At 56.4% G+C, this 18,153-nt stretch overlaps 2 protein-coding genes and 1 long non-coding RNA gene across 9 annotated transcripts in view; 1 reads left to right on the top strand and 2 right to left on the bottom strand.

The window, feature by feature from the left end:
* Window positions 1-1,960: 1,960 nt before the first annotated feature.
* FOXJ1 (forkhead box J1) lies at window positions 1,961-6,901 on the bottom strand. Of its 2 annotated transcripts, XM_004041038.3 has the most exons (3): window positions 6,743-6,901; window positions 5,523-6,189; window positions 1,961-3,748 (listed from the first exon to the last, which is right to left on the bottom strand). In XM_004041038.3, the coding sequence occupies exons 2-3, from the start codon at window positions 6,018-6,020 to the stop codon at window positions 2,981-2,983; spliced, it is 1,266 nt and encodes a 421-aa protein (XP_004041086.1). In that variant the 5' UTR covers window positions 6,021-6,189; window positions 6,743-6,901; the 3' UTR covers window positions 1,961-2,980. The 2 variants fall into 2 exon arrangements, with proteins under 2 accessions (XP_004041086.1, XP_055244895.1); XM_055388920.2 differs by lacking the exon at window positions 6,743-6,901 and having other exon boundaries at window positions 5,523-6,666.
* A 1,201-nt stretch (window positions 6,902-8,102) lies between these two features.
* The window catches only part of RNF157 (ring finger protein 157), a 98,346-nt gene continuing 88,295 nt past the window's right edge, over window positions 8,103-18,153 (bottom strand). For 3 of the 6 annotated variants that reach the window (XM_031011105.3, XM_031011106.3, XM_055388918.2), the window contains 2 exons: window positions 18,025-18,135; window positions 8,103-10,999 (listed from right to left, as the gene is read on the bottom strand). In XM_031011105.3, coding sequence (XP_030866965.1) covers window positions 10,881-10,999; window positions 18,025-18,135 — 230 coding nt within the window. In that variant the 3' untranslated portion in view covers window positions 8,103-10,880. Of the gene's footprint in view, window positions 11,000-12,919; window positions 12,961-18,024; window positions 18,136-18,153 lie in introns of all 6 variants that reach the window. The other 3 variants (XM_031011107.3, XM_031011108.3, XM_031011109.3) reach the window with 3 other exon arrangements.
* Window positions 10,998-13,077, top strand: LOC134758490 (uncharacterized). Its single transcript, XR_010133716.1, has 3 exons — window positions 10,998-11,179; window positions 11,926-12,585; window positions 12,945-13,077. It is a non-coding gene; the product is annotated as an uncharacterized lncRNA (long non-coding RNA).

The raw sequence follows: 18,153 nt of genomic DNA, 5'->3' as shown, positions 1-18,153 counted from the left end.
TACTTACTGAAGTATTTAGTGGTATGGGGAGTCAGGTCTTCAACGTACTGTCAAATGGTGCAAAACATATTTTGGTTGGGATTACATTGAACCCGGAAATAAATAAGAGGTAAATGGGCTGGGTGAGGCGGCTCACGCCTGTAATCCCAGCACTTTGGGAGGCTGAGGTGGGTGGATCACTTGAGGTCAGAAGTTTGAGACCAGCCTGGCCAACGTGGTAAAACCCCATCTCTACTAAAACTACAAAAATTAGCCGGGCATGGTGGCGGGCGCCTGTAGTCCCAGCTACTCGGGAGGCTGAGGCAGGAGAATTGCTTGAACCCGGTGGGGCGGGGCGCACAGGTTGCAGTGAGCTGAGATCGCGCCGCTGCACTCCAGTATGGGCGACAGAGTGAGACGACTCAAAAAAAGAAGTAAAAAAAAAAAAGAGGTAAATGAACATCTTTTTACGAAAAAGCCACCCCACTGAGGGGCAAGGCAGGGGTGAATAGGAGTGGGGAGCTCCTAGCCCACGCTCTTGCCACTCCCCAGCTTGGCCTGCTGAGAGTCATGCCCTCTCCAGGGCCCCCTCTCGGTTTTGCTGCACAATGGAAACATCTGGGGACCTTACCAATGCTGATGCCTGGGTCCCACCCCGGAAATTCTGGTCTAATTGGTCCAGGGTGCAGCCCAGCAGTGGGATTTTTCAGGAGCCTCCAGGTGACTGTCAAGCTGGGGCAAACCTCGATCTGCTTCTCAGGCCTGGTGCTCCCCCAGTGGGGGGTCCTGCCTGCCCCAGACATTGCCCCTCTTTCCCCCAGCACAGGCCTGGGGCACACAGCTACACGCCCCGCCTGTCAGTCCAAAGCTGGAGGCTGATCCTGTGGGGAGAAGGCTGGAGCCCAGCTTGTTCCCCCAATGCTGGGGTCCATGGAGAGGAAGGGGGCGGACAGTGGGGAAAAGGAGAGGGGAGTTGCTTGCAGGATGAAGGGAATTGGGGCAGCCCTCAGCCTGCCTTCCTGGACCCTGCAGGCTGCGTGCCCTCCTGCAGTATTTAGAATAATTAGCAAGTGAAAGCAGCCGGTTAGCAGGGGAATGCCAGGTTGGCCTAGAGCCAGCCCCGAGGACGGAGAAAGAAAGGGGCTTTTGGAGAAAGGGGTCCGTGGAGGCTGGGCAGGAATGCTTGGGACGTTGCCTGTTTGTGCCCCTGTGTGTGTGCACCCGTGTGCAAGGAAGTGGCTCTCTGGAGGCGTCGTGCACCCATGAGGGTGTATATGTGGCGGGGACTGAGTTGGAAGGTGGCTCCCGGGCAAAGCAAGGGGGGGGGGGATTGAAAGGTGCTGGCTGTCACCCAGACACAAATTTCCCATGCCTCAGTTTCCCCATCAGAACTCCGGTAGTCTGGTTCCTGCCAGTGTAGGTGGGAGGGGTGGGTCTGAGCTCACTCCCTTCCCTGGTGGCCTTCCTCCTCTCCAAACCTGCATTGGGCCAGGTTGTGTGGGAAGTGGGGGCCCTGGAGCTGGGTCCCTCCAGGAGAGGACCAAGCGAGGGAGGTGCTGGAGACCGGCCCAGGCCGGGGATGGCTGACTGGGGCAGGCGGGCCCGGGCAGGCCCTCGCAGTAGGGGACAGCAGGGGCCGAGCCCGGGGCACACTTAGCCTTTGAGATTCCCTGGGTCTGGGGGCGGAGGCCACTCCTCCTCCCTTTGTCTCCTGATCCCCCAGGGCTGTGGACCCCAGTCTCCCCATTGCACAGATGGAGGCACTGAGGCCTAGGCCGCAGGGGACATCCGAGAGCCACCCCTCAGCCCCTTCCTCCCTGGGGATGCTGAGGTCATGGGGAGTTGGTTAGTGCTCTTTGCAGGCCCTAAGTGCCCCCGCATCTTCCTCTCAGCCATCCCTCCCTCCCGCAAAGAGAAGTGCTGCCTCTCCAGAACGCTGAGCCCTCACCTGTTCCCAAAGAAAGTTTTGACCAGGTCCATATTTAGATTTTTAAAAATTTTATTTTTAAAAACTTTTCATTGTAAATAACTTTCATGAAAAAGGTTAAATTGCCCCACGGGGCAGGAGGGTGGATGTGGGACGCAGCCCAGGGAGTCCAGGTGGAGCAAGGCACGCCCCACGCCCCCAAGGAGTGCAGGCAGGGGCGTGGGGTACCCCGCTTCTTGGTCCCAGTAGTTCCAGCAAGCTCGGCATCCCTCCCAGTTAAGCCTCAGCTACAGCTACACTCACTACATTAGTCTGTCTGTCCTGCCCCCTACAGCTTGGCTGCCCCGGCCCCCAAACCGCCAAACCCAAACTTCCAGCTGCTCTCAGCCTCAAGTCGGGCTTAAAGATTAGGGATTTACGTCCCCTCCCCGCCCCCTAGGGATGGGGCCAGGCAAAGACCCCAGAGGCCTTAGAGAGGATCTCCTTGCCCCACCCTGTGCCGCCACCTCATTTTGGTCTCCTCTCTCTGCCCCCTCCCCCAGTCCATCTTCTGCCCTGCTCCGCCCCATCCACTGCCTGCCCCGGCCCCAGGGAGGCTTTGCCGGGAGAAGCCTCCAGGGGGTTAATTTGCTGTCATCTAATTAGCATTTGTTGTACCTGGGGACTCTCTCTGGATAGAGACCTGGGGAAGCAGGGGGGAAGCGGAGGTGCTCTGGGAGGGCCCAGTTCTGTTCCTCCCCAGCCTGACCCGGGCCCCTCCAGGCCTCGGCTCTCATGGTGCAGGGTCCTTTAGCCGGTTTCTGGGGCTGGGAAGACGCGGAGCAATGAAACACTGTGTGTACAAGGCGGGGCTGGGGAGAGGAGGCAGCGATTCTGGTCCTGGGCCCTCGTTTTCAGCCTCCTGGGCTTGAATCTGATGGCAGCTGGGGCTGGTGGCCATGTGGCCTCTGGGGCCAGCCTTGGAGCCCTGGCCCAGCCCCTGCCTAGGTGGTGGGGTGTCTGTGGACCTGTGTTGGGGGGCAGTTCTGGGCCCTGACTTGGGCACTGTCCAGAGGTGGGGCAGGGCCTGGCCTCTTACAAGAAGGCCCCCACGCTGGCCCAGTCCTGCAGGTCGGAGGCCAGCGTGGCGTCCCCGGCCTCAAAGAGGGGCTCCGGGGGCAGGCAGCCACTGCCGCTCTCGTCCCAGGGGTGCTGCAGGAAGGATGTGGCCAGGAAGGTCTCATCGAAGTCCAGGCTGTCGGCAGCCTGCTCCACCGAAGGCCCCCAGGTGGCGGGGCAGTCGATGTGGCGGCCGTGGATGGTGAGGTCCACGTCCACGTGTGAGGCGGGGCTCAGAGGCGGGCTCAGCTCCAGGGCCTCCAGTGCACCCAGCTCCCCGCCCAGAGTGCCGGCGTCGAAGATGGCCTCCCAGTCAAAGTTGCCTTTGAGGGGTTCCAGCTCACCCTGCTCCTCTGGGGTGGGCAGCAGGGTGCTGGGGGGCCGCAGGACCTTGGCCACCCGCTTGGGCAGCGGCTGTTTGCGCTTATGCCCCAGCCTGCCCTCGCCTGCACCCCAGCCCGCCTCCCCGGTGGCCTCCTCGAACTCCCGCAGCAGCTGCTGGGCCTCGGTGTTCACCGTCAGCGGCCCGGCCCGGGGGACAGCGCTGGGCTCCTGCGCGGCCTGGCGGGCAAAGGCTGGGTGGATGTGGACAGGGGGCAGTCGCCGCTTCTTGAAAGCCCCGCTCAGTAGCCGCTCCGCGTACTGGGGGTCGATGCGCCAGAAGCCCCCCTTGCCTGGTTCGTCCTTCTCCCGAGGCACTTTGATGAAGCACTTGTTCAGAGACAGGTTGTGGCGGATTGAATTCTGGGTGCAGGGAGAGAGCGAGAGAGAGAGGAACCGCTAGGTCAGTGGGGATGGGGAGATGAAATGGCACCTGGCGCTGCTGCGCGCCCCCCATCTTTTCTCTGGCAGGGGAGAGGAGGGGGGGACAGACACACTGGTCTGCCCAGGCGGCTACAGCTCTGGGACACCAGCCACAGGGCACTGGGAGCCCGGAGTGCTGTCGGGGGCTTTTGTTCCCTGTTGCCGGGATATCTGCCTGCTCAGTCATCCGAGCTCTGAGCCGCAGGGTGGCTCTCGGTGCCACCCCCGTCGCCTGCCCTCCCTCCCTCACCCTGCCGCTGACAGCCTCTGGCCAAAGCCCTCGGCTCCCCCAGGGCCTGGACCACCGTCTCCCTTTGCCTGGGCCTGGCTGGCCCTCTCTGTGAGTGAGTGGGTCCAGGGAGGGGGCTGAGCAGCCGAGAATGGAGAGGAAGGGGGAGAGAGAGAGAGAGCGCGCAGGGATGAGAGGTGGGGGATCTGATGACTTTCCTTGTTTGTTGAGCCGGCTGCTGGCCTGGGCCTTCACCCCCCACGGCCCCCTCCCCCCACTCCAGGCTCAGTTGATTATTACCCAGCCAAGAGCTAAGAGCATAGCACTCATTCCTGGGGCCCGTTTCTCGAAGCCCAGCTGCACAGGCTTAGGGTAGGGTGGGGCTGAGGGTCTCTGCTTTTTCGGTGCAGCTGCAAATGACACTGCTCTAGGGTCAGGGGCATTGGAAATGGCTTGGGACTGCGGTCCTGTGGCCTGCCCGCTTTGGGTGCTTCAGGGAAGAGTCTGGGCGTCCTTGGGGGGCCTCTGCCTCCAACTAGCCCTTGATGGTGATGGCTGAAGACTCTTAGGGCACTGCCTACCCAGCCTCAAATCCACCATCCTCCTGCCTTGTCCATTCTTAGGTGCTTAATCTTGTCCAAAGCCTGCTGGGGGACAGGGGTCCTGGGCTGGGACGGCAGGGCAGGTGGGTGGATAATGCCCGGCAGCAAGGCTGGGATGTTTACATGGTGGCCTGGGCCCCTTGGCTGCTCAGTGCCTGGTTCCAGAGACGTGGAACATGAAGTGAGTGGGGTAGGCAGAGCCCCAGTGGAAGGCACCTGGCTCAGGTAATTGTCCCCCCAGGGAGGTTGGCTGACAGCGGGGGTTGGAGGCAGGAAACTGAGCAGAGGTTGAGGTGGGGGGCTGGGACAGCAGCTTTAGGAAGGCTCCTTACCCCCTCCACCCTCCATTGGGACACACCTGGACCTCACATGCTACGGCACCCCTTCCATTCCACCCTCCCCAAGCCAACTGCAAAAGGGCAGGACGTAGAGCCTGGCAGGGAGGCCACGTTCCAGTTTCCGTTTCTGACTCCCGGCCCCGACAAACCATCCCGGGGCAGGGCAGTGTCTAGGAATTCTAGGACTTGGGACAAGAATGCGCCTTCAGTTCATCGCTCTACCCAAGGAGACTCTGTCCACGCAGAGTCTAGCCCTGGTCTTTGGCCTGGGCCTGCTGGATGAATGGCAGGTTATTTCCCCTTGAATCTCAGCCTCTGCACCCCTAAAGCCCTCCACCTCTGGACATTCTCCCTTCTCTCTCTCTCTCTCTCTGGAAGTCAAAGGAGGGGCAGTTGCAAGAACTGGGCTCCTTTGCAGGGCTCCCTTCTGGGGCCCTGGCCGCACCGAGCCTACTTGGCCTGCAGATTTGGGATATGAATCCAGTGCGGCGTGGGGAGCGAGGAGGGAATGGGGAGGGAGCGGCCGCCGCCCGTGCCTCCTCTACCTGCCAGGTGGGATCTGCGTGGCGGAAGTAGCAGAAGTTGTCCGTGATCCACTTGTAGATGGCCGACAGGGTGATCTTGGTGGCCTTGCTGGCCTGCATGGCCATGCAGATGAGCGTGGCATACGAGTAGGGAGGCTTCACGTGCGGATTGGTGGCGTAGTCCACGTCGTCGGGGGGTGGGGCCTGCAGCCCCGGGGGCGCGCTCCGCGACGTGCACGACGACGTGGGCTTGCCTGGCGTGTGTGGCTGCCCCAGGCAGGCGGGGTCGGCCGCCAGGGGGGACCCGGGCGCCGCTGAACCTGGCACCTGGTGGTAGCTGTGGGGGTCGGTGCCCCCCGGGGGCAGGGCGGGGGCCTTGGCGTTGAGAATGGAGAATTCCTGCAGCCACTGCAGGCTGGTCAGGCTGTCATCCAGGGCGTCGGGCTCCTCCAGGCCGCCCTCCGGCCCGGCCTCCTCCGCCGGCCCGGCTCCCGAGAGGCGCAGCCAGCTCTCCGCCATGTCTGCGGGGACTCTCCGAGGGGGCGGTCAGCATCCACGGGCTGAGCCGGGGGTGGCCCGCCGCGCTCTCTGGCCCGCTGAGTCCCGCAGCTCCTGTTACACGGCCTCCCGGACGCGCGCTTCCATCTCGCGACCCCGGGGGCGCCTCCTCCGAATAAGTATGTGGTGCCTGCGAGGACCACGGTGGGAGCTGAGCGCTACCCCACCCCCGAGGGGACAGTGTGTGTATGGGGACGCCCTCTCTAACATCATCCCCGCAGCTGGGGAGGATCTTTTAGTGCCGAGGTATGGGAAACAGAAGCAAGGCCCTGGGGTCCCACCCCTATCAGATCCGCCTCCCTCTTCCTTTCCTCTTCGAGGTTTTATTAGCCAAATAAAGGAAGAGGGTAGGGGCATCCGAGGCTATCCTTTTCTCCCGAAGAGCAGGAAATCAGGACCCCCTTCCTCCTCGCAACAAATGGAAATGGGGCGAGAAGTTTGGGAGGGCAGTACGACGGGGCGGGGGCGGTGGAGGTCCTCTGATCCTTGAAAAGGAATATTATGATAGGGGATCATTGGGAAGGAAGGGGACGGAACAGTAACGGGGGGCAGGAGGCGAGTTTCCCCCAGACTTCTCCGATGTCAGTCCCTGGGCCCACCACTTCCGTTAAGGACGAATGAGAGAGCGGGTTGGTACCGTTGCCCACCCTTCCCCCTGGCCTGCAGCCCTCCCCATCCCTTACCTGGCTCAGAGCGCAGCCCGGGCCAGAGGAAGGTTCTGGAAGAAGTTGCTCCCACCCCCTGCGGCTCTCTGCCCCCAGCTCGGGGGCCCTGCCAGCGCCTCTTGCCGCCCCCCCGCCCGACGGCGCTTCTCTGAGCTACCGCGGCCCCGGGACCGGCATTAAGTAGCCGCTCCAAAGGCTTCTCCTGCTGCCATGGCGACGCTCCGCCCCCATAAACAGCTTCCGCCGCTGCCATTGGCCAGCACGTCTCCAAGGAGACCGCGGGCACTTGCCACTCTCTCTGGCGGCAACTCTCTTCGAACTCCCTCCTTCTGCCGCCCTCTCCCGCGCCACCCAACCCCCTACCCGCCGCTAAGTCCCGGCTCGGCTCATTCCCGCCCGAGGGCCCCGCGCTCGGGTCGGAGAAGCGCGCGGCCTGCGGCACCGGGAACCGCTATGGATCCGTTCGTTCTGGGGAACCAAGACTCTCGCCCCCACCCCCTTCCTGTCCCGTACGCTTTGAGGCGTCGACTGCTCCTGGGACGGAGCCTGGGGTTGGGGGGCTAAGGCTGGGAGCGGGCTCAGGCTCGGGAACCGTATCCTTGAGGTTTTCTTTCCTCTCCGCTACGAGTGGCACTTTCTCATGTTTCTGCAGCCTTTCCCTCTCCCCCGACTCTTAGGGTCTTTCTCTGGTGTCCCAGGCAGGTCTGACTTTCCGATGCCACCTGCCGCTTACATCCACAGAGGCTGCAGACACACCAAGGGGGTAGGGTAATCCAGTGTGTCCCAGTAAGCAGCTCCTTCCCCACCCGTATCCTCGAGGTTCCAGGAAGCTGACATTCCAGAGGCTTCTGCAGAAGCGCACTCACTCCTCTGGAGACAGCTGATGAAGCAGAGCCCGTGGGTAAAACTCTGAAGTCATGGACTTGTCAAATTCTCCTAGCGGGGTCATTTGCCCAATTAATTTCGCCAACCTTTAAGTCACAGGGATTAAGAGTAGAGGGACTCTGGGGACTGTGTCCCTTCCTCCTCCCTTCCCCTGGCCTCCCTCCTGTCACCAGCTTTCCTGCTCTTTAATTATTGAGGAGCTGCAGGGTTGGACGTTCTCCGGTTTAAGGCGGCTGCAGAGGCAGTGGTGGGGGCTGGGTTGCTTACCCCGCCTCTGCCCAGGAGCTGGAGAGCCGGGGTTGGGGAGGCTGGTGCCCAGACCATGAAGAAGGCCCGGCTATGGCGCATCACTCCCCCGCCAACATGCCTTTCCCTAGCCCTTGCCTCTCCCACTCCTCCAACTCCAGATCCTCTTGAGTAAAAGTATTAAAGAGTGCTGGCGAAAGTCAGACAGAAACTTTCACAGATAAGCTCACTTTGCAGTTAGCTCTCCTTCCCTTGTAAACAGTTTTATTCATTTTTAAGAATCATGCAGCAATCCATAAATATTGCATTCTTGATGTCCCCACTGTAGTGTGACCACAAGTGTACTCCAGGGAGAGGGGTACACAGATGGCACAAGCATTATACACATGCACACACCAGGTGTGCAGACCAAAGCAAAGTGAGCGACCAGCGTGCTAAACTCCAGGTGGGCAGGACCCCAACTCCCAGGTGAGGTGGGCAGGACTTTAACTCCCGGGTGAGCCGGCTTAGAGTGTGGTGGTCTGTGCCCAGGAGATGCCTCAGTGGGGGTAGAAACTCTGGTGGGATGGAGCTGGGCAGAAGGAAAAAAGGGCTCTGTGAGGAAGCCGGGATCACACCACCTGAAGGCAATAGGGAGAGCACAGGCCTAGTGCAGCAGGAAGGAGCCCTGGGTCTCCATAGTTAGGCTGTGCCCTGTGGGAGAAGCCAGGTCCCACCTCTTCTCTTTGGGTGAACTGTTGACGTGACTATGTGACTGTCTCCAGATGAACGACTGGGGCAAAAGGGTTGGCCACTGACCTGTCCTCATCAGGCTGACTGAGGACCAGCTCCTTGGATGGAGTATTTCTGTGGGCCAGAGAGCTAAATGACAGCCAAGAGAAGGCAGGGGGAGGGAGGAAGAGGAGAAATAGTAACTGAGAAACAAGTAAAGGACATTTCTAGCCTAGGTATGCCTTGGACATGGGACTGAGGCCTTGAGGAATCTTTCCATGCTTCTCCCTAGGAGGACTGAGCACCTGCTGCGAGGAAGGACAGGGATCCTCAGGAAGGGGGTCCTGGCCACTGTGGCTACTGTTTACCTGAATCTCCTTCATCTCAGCTCCTTCCTCCCTCCTCCCAGGTAACACCACACTGTGAATACTACCTGCAGGGGACAGGACAGGAGGTGGTCTGTGTGCCACCACCCCAGGGTAAGGGAAGCTCCCTGTCACCTGCTGCTTCTGGGCTCATATTTCAGGGAAATCAGGAAGTGGGGTTATTGCTCAACTTATGCATCTTAACTATGAAAGGGGCGGGAAGAATGTAGGGGGAAGGAAGGAAAGAACATTAGGTGGGGCCTGAAATGGTAAAGTCTACTGCAGTTTTTCAGAGAGGGTTGGACGACGGGCTCCCCTCTCCATCAGGGCAGGATGTGAGCCACAACCATTAGGCAGTGAGACAGTCACTGCACTCCTGGCCTCTGCAGCCACACAGAAACGAAGGACCCCCTGGGCACCAGGCTCTTTTTGAGGCTATCTGCCTTGGAAACAGCCTTGAATTTTTTTGTTGTTGTTGTTTGGGACAGAGTTTCGATCTTTTCAATCTTGTAGCCCAGGCTGGAGTGCAGTGGCGCGATCTTGGCTCACCGCAACCTCCACCTCCTGAGTTCAAGCGATTCTCCTGCCTCAGCCTCCCGAGTAGCTGGGGAGGGCCCTTGAAGTGAAGGCCCTGAGCCCTGATTCCAACCTCTGCTCCCAGCACACTGCTGCTGGCCACATGCTGCTGCCTGAACTTAGCTCAAGGCTCTCCATCACTTCCTTGGGGGACCTGGGCACCAAACTGAGAATCACTGGTCCACATTTCTCTCAACCATTAACAAAAGGGGGTAGAGATGGGGGCAACAGGGACAAGAATGCCACCTCCCAAGTGAGTGAGGATGAATTATGGTAATATATGACCACTCCTCACCCAGTGCTTGGCATACAGAGGTGGTCAACACATGTGTTTCTTGAAATGTCACCTTAGGATGGAGTCGCAGGCCTCCCTGAATGCACCTGATCAGAAGAAATGCTCCTTAAGGGAAATCATCTTAACTGGGGGATTCTCAGATTCAAGGGCTCCTTCTTTTTTTTTTTTTTTTCTTGAGACGGTCTCTGTCGCCCAGGCTGCAGTGCAGTGGCGCGATCTCGGCTCACTGCAAGCTCCGCCTCCCGGGTTCAGGCCATTCTCCTGCCTCAGCCTCCCAAGTAGCTGGGACTACAGGCGCCTGCAACCATGCCCGGCTAATTTTTTGTATTTTTAGTAGAGACGGGGTTTCGCTGTGTTAGCCAGGATGGTCTCGATCTCCTGATCTCATGATCCACTCGCCTCGGCCTCCCAAAGTGCAGGGATTACAGGCGTGAGCCACCGCGCCCGGCCAGGAGCTCCTTCTTAACCGCACAGGCACGTGAGGCCCAGAAGACTGGCTCTGCCACCAGAAGGAAGGATTGTTTCCTTCAACCAACCTTTTGGTTGCTACCATTTCTTGTCCTTGAGAAAGGTGCTCCTACTGCTTGTGGAGGGAAACGCTACGTCCATGCAGTATGGCTCTCCCTTTCCACAGGAGCGATCCTCCAGCCCTACCCCAAACTGCAGGTTTCCAGTTGGTTATGATGTGCCAGAGACCAGGAAATGCCAGAGGGATGTTTGTAACAAAGCTGCCAAACTCTAAGCCTTCTTGTTCTACCCCCTAAGGAGAAAAAAGATGTGTAAAAAATTAGCCCATGGACCCCAGCTCCACCTGAACATCAATATACCGTGGGGACATTCCAGAGTCCCTGCAAAAGGTCTCGTGAGCTGCAGTTCATTGAGTGGCTTTAGGTCACATGGAGAAAGGAGGGTTCCAGTTCCCTCTGAGAGGTGAGGGATTGTGGTTACAGGTTGTAACAGCTGTCACAGGAGGGTAAAAAGTCTCCAGCATCTTGCTGAGGATGCCCAGTAGGCAGCAGCTGAGTGAGGATGGATGGAATGCAGGGCAGGAAGGGAGCCCAAGTGCAGAGGCTGGGGCTCAGACAGCCAAAGGGCCCCACACACAGGGCCTCGTCTCAGAGTCCTCCAGGCTGCTGGATGACAAGCGCCGGCGCTGGGCATTCCGACTGACGGCATTGTCATCAGCCTGCCAGGCACCTGGGGAAGAGAAAATGAACATTACAGGAGCCAGACCTTTGGCCAAATCCAGATGGTGTCTCCAGCAGGGCAGCCCACGAGCCAGCACGGAAGGAGCAGGATGTGTGTCACCTGAGACTCCGATGAGGGTGCAAGCCACAGCACTCGTGTGTGAGAACGGAGAGAAGCAGGTGCTGACAGGTGCAGAGCCTGCTCTTGCCCTCTGGGCTAGGTACAGTCACTGCCACTGTGGCTCCCAGACAGGGAGGGACATGAAAGATGTTCCTTGTTTTGTGAACTTACCCTGGGATCCACTTTTGTATTTTAATTACTTGGTTTTAAAGTTTGCCTATATGTTACAATAGACAGGAAAAGGAAATTGGGCCTTGCTGAGCTATTTTCATTGGGGCAGGAAGAGGTGGGGGGAAGTGAGAAGACTGTTCGTTCTGGCCCGAAGTGTTAATGTTTTCTGTGGGGGCCCAGGCGGGGCAGGAAAGGACTGGCCACCCACCCAGCAGGGTTCCTGGGATGGAAGGCTGCCTGGAGGGAGGACAGTGTGAGGCTCCAGTCCCCGTCACCTGCCGTTTTCCTCTCCTCCTGCACCTACGCAGCTGTTGAGGTTTGCTACTAGCTGGTGCTATCAGCCCAGCAGACACCAGCCCAAGAGCCTCGGGGTCCCACAGATACCATCACTAAACGCATCCGCTCCCCAAATCTGCTGCTGCCCCCACATGAGGAGTGCCAGCGCCTGTCTGGAAACCCATTCTCGGTGCTTCTCTTTCCCTTGTGCTGTGGATCCGATCCTCCACAGCCTCCTGTGGGCTCACTTCCTGGCCATGTTGTGACTCCATCTGTAGTCACGCTAACCTGGGCTCCACTCCCAGTCTATAGCGGTGTGACCTTGGGCACATCAGTTTACTGTGGGCCTTGGTTTTCTCATCCATCAGATGGGACATGCGTACTGACCTCACGGGCTTGCTGTGAGGACTAGATGAGAGAATTCGAGCGTTGGTGAGTATCTGACTCCTAGAATAGCCTGTGCTCAGGCTCCTCCAGGCCATCTCGCCGCTCCCCTGGGAGTCCTCTTCATCTCCTGCCCACAGATGAGCTCCTCCCTCCAGTGCCCTCTCTCCAGTGAGGCTAGGGCGCTCCTGCCTTGGGCCTCGGCTGCCTCCACTCTCAGGGTCCCCTGGCTCCCTGGGGTAGGGAAGGCATGTTGTCCTCCGGACCCTGTGGGCCTCCCAAGCCGTGTCTCCCAGTGCCCTCCCCTCACGAGGCATCTCTGGCCGGGGGAGGCCCAGTGTGCTCCTAAGTGCTCCCTGCAGCCTGAACTACTGCTCCATGCACACGTCACATGGCAGAAACCGCTAGGTCCTGGAGCTCCTCCATGGGACAAAGCTCCTCCTGGGCAGGGGCCGTGACTTCTTCACTGTTGCAGTCCAGAGCCCAGCACAACACCTGACCCATATGAGGACCTGTTCAGTGGACAAGGCCGACCAACTGTAGAGTGTGGCCGTGAGGTTGAGAGAGGCTACTCACAAGTGTCCAGGGTCAGCCTCAGGCCAGCCCAGGACATGAAACCCTTTAATGGCATGTAGAGTCAGCAGGTATAAATGGCTTATTTCCATCAATGCCTTGGTGTGCTAATCCACCTCAGGCTCTAGTAATAGTCTCTGGTGCTTGACCCCAGGGGAACAGTGAGAACAGGAGAGTCTTGGATCTCTCTCTCATATCCAAACTGAATTTGGGATCTTTACTCCCTGGGGGTGGGTACTGGAGCCTGGGACATGAGTCAAGGTGTTTTTTTTTCACCTCTAATGGTGGCACTATGTCTAAGTGTGGCAGGATAAATATACGGCAATATTAATATTGCCTTTAAAGTGAAGAACCCAAAATAAAATGAGCTGTTTGTTCATTTATATGATTTGGTAGATCTCATACCTATTCCTCAATGTTTATGGGGCAGGACTCCGGAGCTGCGGCTGTTCAGTAGGAAAGACCAAAAGCAAATGGTAAACAAGAGAGAAGACACACATGCATGCACAAATAAAAACAGCAGCACCGCCACCACCACCACCGCCGCCGCCACCACCAGCAAGCCATGGAATGCTGGGCCGGAGAGGCTGCCCAGAGAGCTGTCCTGACTCTGAATTCACAGAAGTCCTTGCTACAAACTCCAACCTTCTATTCTATAGAAGCCTTAGCCAGGGCAGAACATCGGTTACTTGTGGAAGAGTCAAGAATCAGATCTGAAGTCTGCTCTCCTGGCCTCTTGGTATGCTCTGTGGTGAGGGAGATCCGGCAGCAAGCGGGGGGCACCTTCCCCTGGCAAGGACCCTGAGGGGCCCACGGCAAAGCCCTGCTGCTGCTCCCTCCTCAGCCTCATTCTCACAGTAAGCCTGGCTGCGGAAGGTCAATGTGGGTGCTGAGGGGCCTTCCAGAGCAGGTGCCGCCATTTTGTCTGGCTGAATCCAGGCCCCTCCAGCCAACAAATGGAGCATAGAGATTTAAAATCCTTAGAGGGAAATGGATAAAGGTGCTTTCCGTTCACGTCTCGGTTTTTGGGATATCAAAAATGGGAGTATGAAGAGACCTCTAGAGGTAGATTTTGGGAGTACATTCAGGAAAATTTCACAAGCCCCTTTCCTGCCTCTACAAAGCCACTTATTAAATATAAGGGCTGTAATAGTTCAACTGTCTTTGTAGAGTTGCTCTCCAGGGGAAGGAGAAACTTAGTTTGAAATTTTCCTTAGTGCCCACAAAGTGCAAGTAGCATCTTAGTCTTGAGTTTTGAGGCCTCTCGAAAAGAGGAGAGAATTCAATTTCAGGTCTCCACAAACCTTTTTAGATTTCACTGGATATGCTCATTCCAGTGGAATGCAGTCATTTAAAAATTGTATTGGTATTTCCACTAAAAAGACCCAAATTATCTTTGCCTTTTTTTTTTTTTTTTGGAGACAGAGTCTTGCTCTGTCGCCCAGGCTGGAGTGCAGTGGCATGAACTCGGCTCACTGCAAGCTCCGCCTCCTGGGTTCACGCCATTCTCCTGTCGCAGCCTCCCGAGTAGCTGGGACTACAGGCACTCGCCACCACGCCTGGCTAATTTTTTTGTATTTTTGAGATGAGGTTTTTGTATTTTTGTATTTAGAGAGAAGGTTTCACCGTGTTAGCCAGGATGGTCTCAATCTCCTGATCTTGTGATCCACCCATCTCGGCCTCCCAAAGTGCTGGGATTACAGGTGGGAGCCACCGTGCCCGGCCTTTTTTTTTTTTTTTTAAGATGGAGTCTCACTCCATCTCAGCCTCCCAGGCTGGAGTGCAGTGGTGTGATCTTGACTCACTGCAACCTCCGGTTCCCAGGCTCGATTGATCCTCCTGCCTCAGCCTCTCGAGTATCTGGGACCACAGGCGTATGCCACCAAGCCTGGCTAATTTTTGTATTTTCTGTAGAGACGGGGTTTCACTGCATTGCCCAGGCTGGTCTCCAGCTCCTGGGCTCAAGTGATCACTTCCCTCAGCCTCTCAAAATGCTGGGATTACAGGCGTGAGCCACTGTGCCTGGCCTATCTTTGCCTTTTTCCATCACTGACTACCCCAGGGCCTTCATAGAACTATCACTTGCCACGATGACTTTCCTGCCACCTATGTAACAGTCTACCAAACTCCTCGGAGCCACATCTGCTTAGCGTGGTCTCGCAATTCTAGTCTTACTACCACCTGTCACACCCGTCAACTGAGATCTCCTTCCTTTATTCCTTTCAGAAGCAATCTCAGAACACACTACTCCCCAGTGAAAAACCAAAAATTCACCCTTGGTCTTGGGGCCCAGGAAGACCCAGAAGCTTCTTAGGGGGAGAGGGCTAGAATGACAAAAGTGCCTCTAAGCCCCTCACCAGTGTTACCAGAGTGGTGAGGATGGGAACCAACAAGGTTCGCAGTCCTTGCCACCAGCCAGGTCTCCTGGCAGAGCCAGTGAGCAAGGTGCAGGGCACAGGGACAACATGGGATGCAGCCCGGCCTCCATTTCCCACTGGCCCTCCATGAAGGGAGTGGCACCCGCTTGAAGAGGGAAATAGACTCAAGCAGAGACCAGGCGCATGTGCAGCTGTTCTGACGGGAGAGAGCTGGCCACAGGAGCAATGAGGTGCCAAGACAGCCAGTGGTATCTCAGCCCCAGGATAGAAAGCTGAACTTACAGCTGAGTGTGAAGATGCCTATTTATTCCACGGGACCTACCAAAGTGGATATTCCTGTCTGTAACCTAGCAGACACTTCCAGAGAGTTCTCCAGCAAATTTGCTACCAGTGTGATGCTAACAGTGGAAGCAGAGACACATTTTGCCTAGAGAGATGTGCTTTTCCCTCTCAAGTAAAAAGGCAACCAGAGGTTTTGAGACATCACTTTCACCCAACTACTGACCAAGGATGCCAATTAAAAACAAATCATGGCTGGGCGCAGTGGCTCACACCTGTAATCTCAGCACTTTGGGGGGCCGAGGTGGGCAGATCACCTGAGGTCAGGAGTTCAAGACCACCCTGACCAACATGGTAAAACTCCGTCTCTGCTAAAAATACAAAAATTAGCTGGGCATGGTGGCGTGCGCCTGTAATCCCAGCTACTCAGGAGGCTGAGGCAGGCGAATCACTTGACCCCAGGAGGTGGAGGTTGCAGTGAGCCGAGATCGCGCCACTGCATTCCAGGCTGGGCGACAGAGTGAGACTCTGTCTCAAAAAAACAAAAAACAAAAACAAAAAAACTCAAATCCTTTCCATTGTCCTTGCCACAGAAGCATTCCCATTTTTACTGAACAGAAATTAATATAGTCTCACACATATTTTTTTTTCTTGGAAAATCTTAGTATATTGAATACAGCCTCTCATCTTGAGGCCTCTGGTGAGGATATAATGGGACACTTAACATGCCTATACCTGAGGCCCTCTCCCGAGAGCCACCACAGGCATTTGATTTCATGTCTGGCACAAACTGTGAGCCCACCATAATCTCTAAATAGCTGGCTCCACAAGTCACCCTAAGGAACCCCAGGGCTTCTCTCTTCCTCCCAGTCCTCACTCTCCTCCCATGATCCCATGGAGTAACTATCAACAAGCAGGTTAGCTGGGGGGAGTCAGGAAGAGGAATAAGCTGTTTCCACTAGCACTGTTGGCTAAAACAACTCCCAGCAGCTCCCTCTGCCAAAAAAATAGGGGTGGGTAAGGGAGTCCCTTGAGGGAGGCAGGAACCTAAATTTCTCTCCTAAAGCCAAGTAAGGGGTTGACCAGGGTAGAGCTGCCTCAGACACAGGGCACAGCTAAGAAAGAGACATCATCTTCACCCAACTACTGACGGAGGATGCCAGTTAAAACCAAATCCTTTCCATAGCCCTTGCCACAGAAGCATTCTCATTTTTGTAAAGCAGAAATTAATACAGTCTCACAAATATTTTTTCTCATAAGATCTTAGTACCCTGGATACAGGCCCTTGCCAGTTAGGAATGGGAGCCTTTCTCACAGCCCCAGGCGAGCGCCTCCCAGGTGTGTGCGTGCCCAGCAAGCTTGGACGGGGTGAAGCATTGGCAGGGAGGACAGTGCTGGCACGGAGTGAACATGAACTTTCATACCAAGTCTAGAGAACATACATGAGTTTAGAAAATAAACAAACCAGACAGACAGATTTACATTTGGCAAAATGATGTGAAACACAAATGGACAGATGAAAGCCAGGCCAGGAGCGGGAAGGCAGGGAGTGAAGCAGCCCCTGGGCCCCAGCAGCTCCAGTCCAGGCCTAACTGGCAGGAGGCTGGCCCCGTGGTCAACGCTCCCTCCTCCACGCTCAGGCAGGAAGGGGGTCTTCCCTGGGCCTGCGCAGGAGAAGCAGGGGAACTGATACTGCCTCTTTTGGTCTCACTGAAGATGAAGAGACCTGGGCAGTGTCTTTAGAACAAACTAAATAGAAAATGACTCAAGAAAGCCCTTTGAAGGGCTGGAGAAAGTATCTCTAGAGAATTGCAGCTTCCCCTGCCACAAGCTTGTGTGGGGCCAGAGTGTGCTTGGACTGTGTTTTGCACAGGCTGATGGAGAGTGGCAACCACAGAGGTCGTGTGGCTCCAACGCCTCCAGCCACGTCGCTGAGCGAGTAAAGCACTGGACCCGTGATGTGGCTGTTCTGAAGCTGAAGTGAGTCTTCGTTCAGGGAATGTTTAAGAGGATTCAAACAACACGATGTGAAGGACAATTTCTGTCGTGAAACCCGGAGGGGACATTTGACTTAGTCCGCTTGGGCAAGATGTGGATTTTAGAAAAGCAGTTTTTGGAGCCCTTGAATGGGCATACTAACTAAAAAGGCACTCGGTGCTCAAAGTGTGATTAACGTGATCCTGTGTAAGGCATTACCTAGATTCGGTTTAGCATCATGAGGAGGAATAAGGGGCACTCTGACAACCTGATCACCTGTGAAGTTACAGCTCCAGGGAGCATAGAGGAGCCCTAACTCGACCTCTCCGTTGGGATCCAAATCCAGTAGTATGTACAATGCAACTGGTAACCCAAAGCTCACTGGATCACAGAGCCATTCCCTAGCCTCTGAAACGCTGGCTTTCACATCCTCTCTGATCCTAGCAGAAACACATTTCTTCTGAGGAGCTACAGCTTCACTTTTAAAGGGCGCAGGCAATCCTTCCAAGACCTTTGTAGAGAGGTGGTGTCTGTCTGCTCAAACTTCCTGTTGATGAAAACAAGACTGGGCCACCTGACATGGTACCTGCAAGGCCGTGATGTGGGGTGGAGAGTGGTTAGGCCAAATCGTTAAGTTTTGCTTCTTTCTTCCTATCCTAATACTCTCACTCAGAGCAAGGCTGGCTCATTGCAAAAAGCTCAAGGACTCTCCCAGGCCTTCTTACTTCCTTCAGCAACTGGTCTCCAGCACTAGCACACCCCAGGCCTTCTTGGCAGGAACTGCAGGGCAGGAGATGGGTGTACCAGGGTGAGAGCAGGGGTAAGAGCACAGGGATCGTCTCCCACCAAGTTCATGTTCAGCAGACTGCCACTCACCAGGTAAGCAGACCTCAGAGCACAGCTTATTGTCCAGTGCTTTCACGCTTGCGATGTCAAAGTCATTGTTATTGTCACACTCCATACCTAGAAATGCGCATGTCCTCTGGCCTGTAACGGAGTTAATGC

The sequence above is a fragment of the Gorilla gorilla genome, chromosome 4 (genome assembly GCF_029281585.2).
Source record: "Gorilla gorilla gorilla isolate KB3781 chromosome 4, NHGRI_mGorGor1-v2.1_pri, whole genome shotgun sequence".
Taxonomy (NCBI): Eukaryota; Metazoa; Chordata; class Mammalia; order Primates; family Hominidae; genus Gorilla; species Gorilla gorilla.
This window is presented reverse-complemented; position numbering and strand designations above follow the sequence as displayed.

Bases quoted from the DNA above. Each gene is read 5' to 3' on its own strand.
- FOXJ1 (XM_004041038.3), bottom strand. From the start codon at position 6,020: ATGGCGGAGAGCTGGCTGCGCCTCTCGGGAGCCGGGCCGGCGGAGGAG. The intron at 3,749-5,522 runs GTAGAGGAGGCA...CCCTGCACCCAG, and splicing joins ACGCAGATCCCACCTGGCAG to AATTCAATCCGCCACAACCT.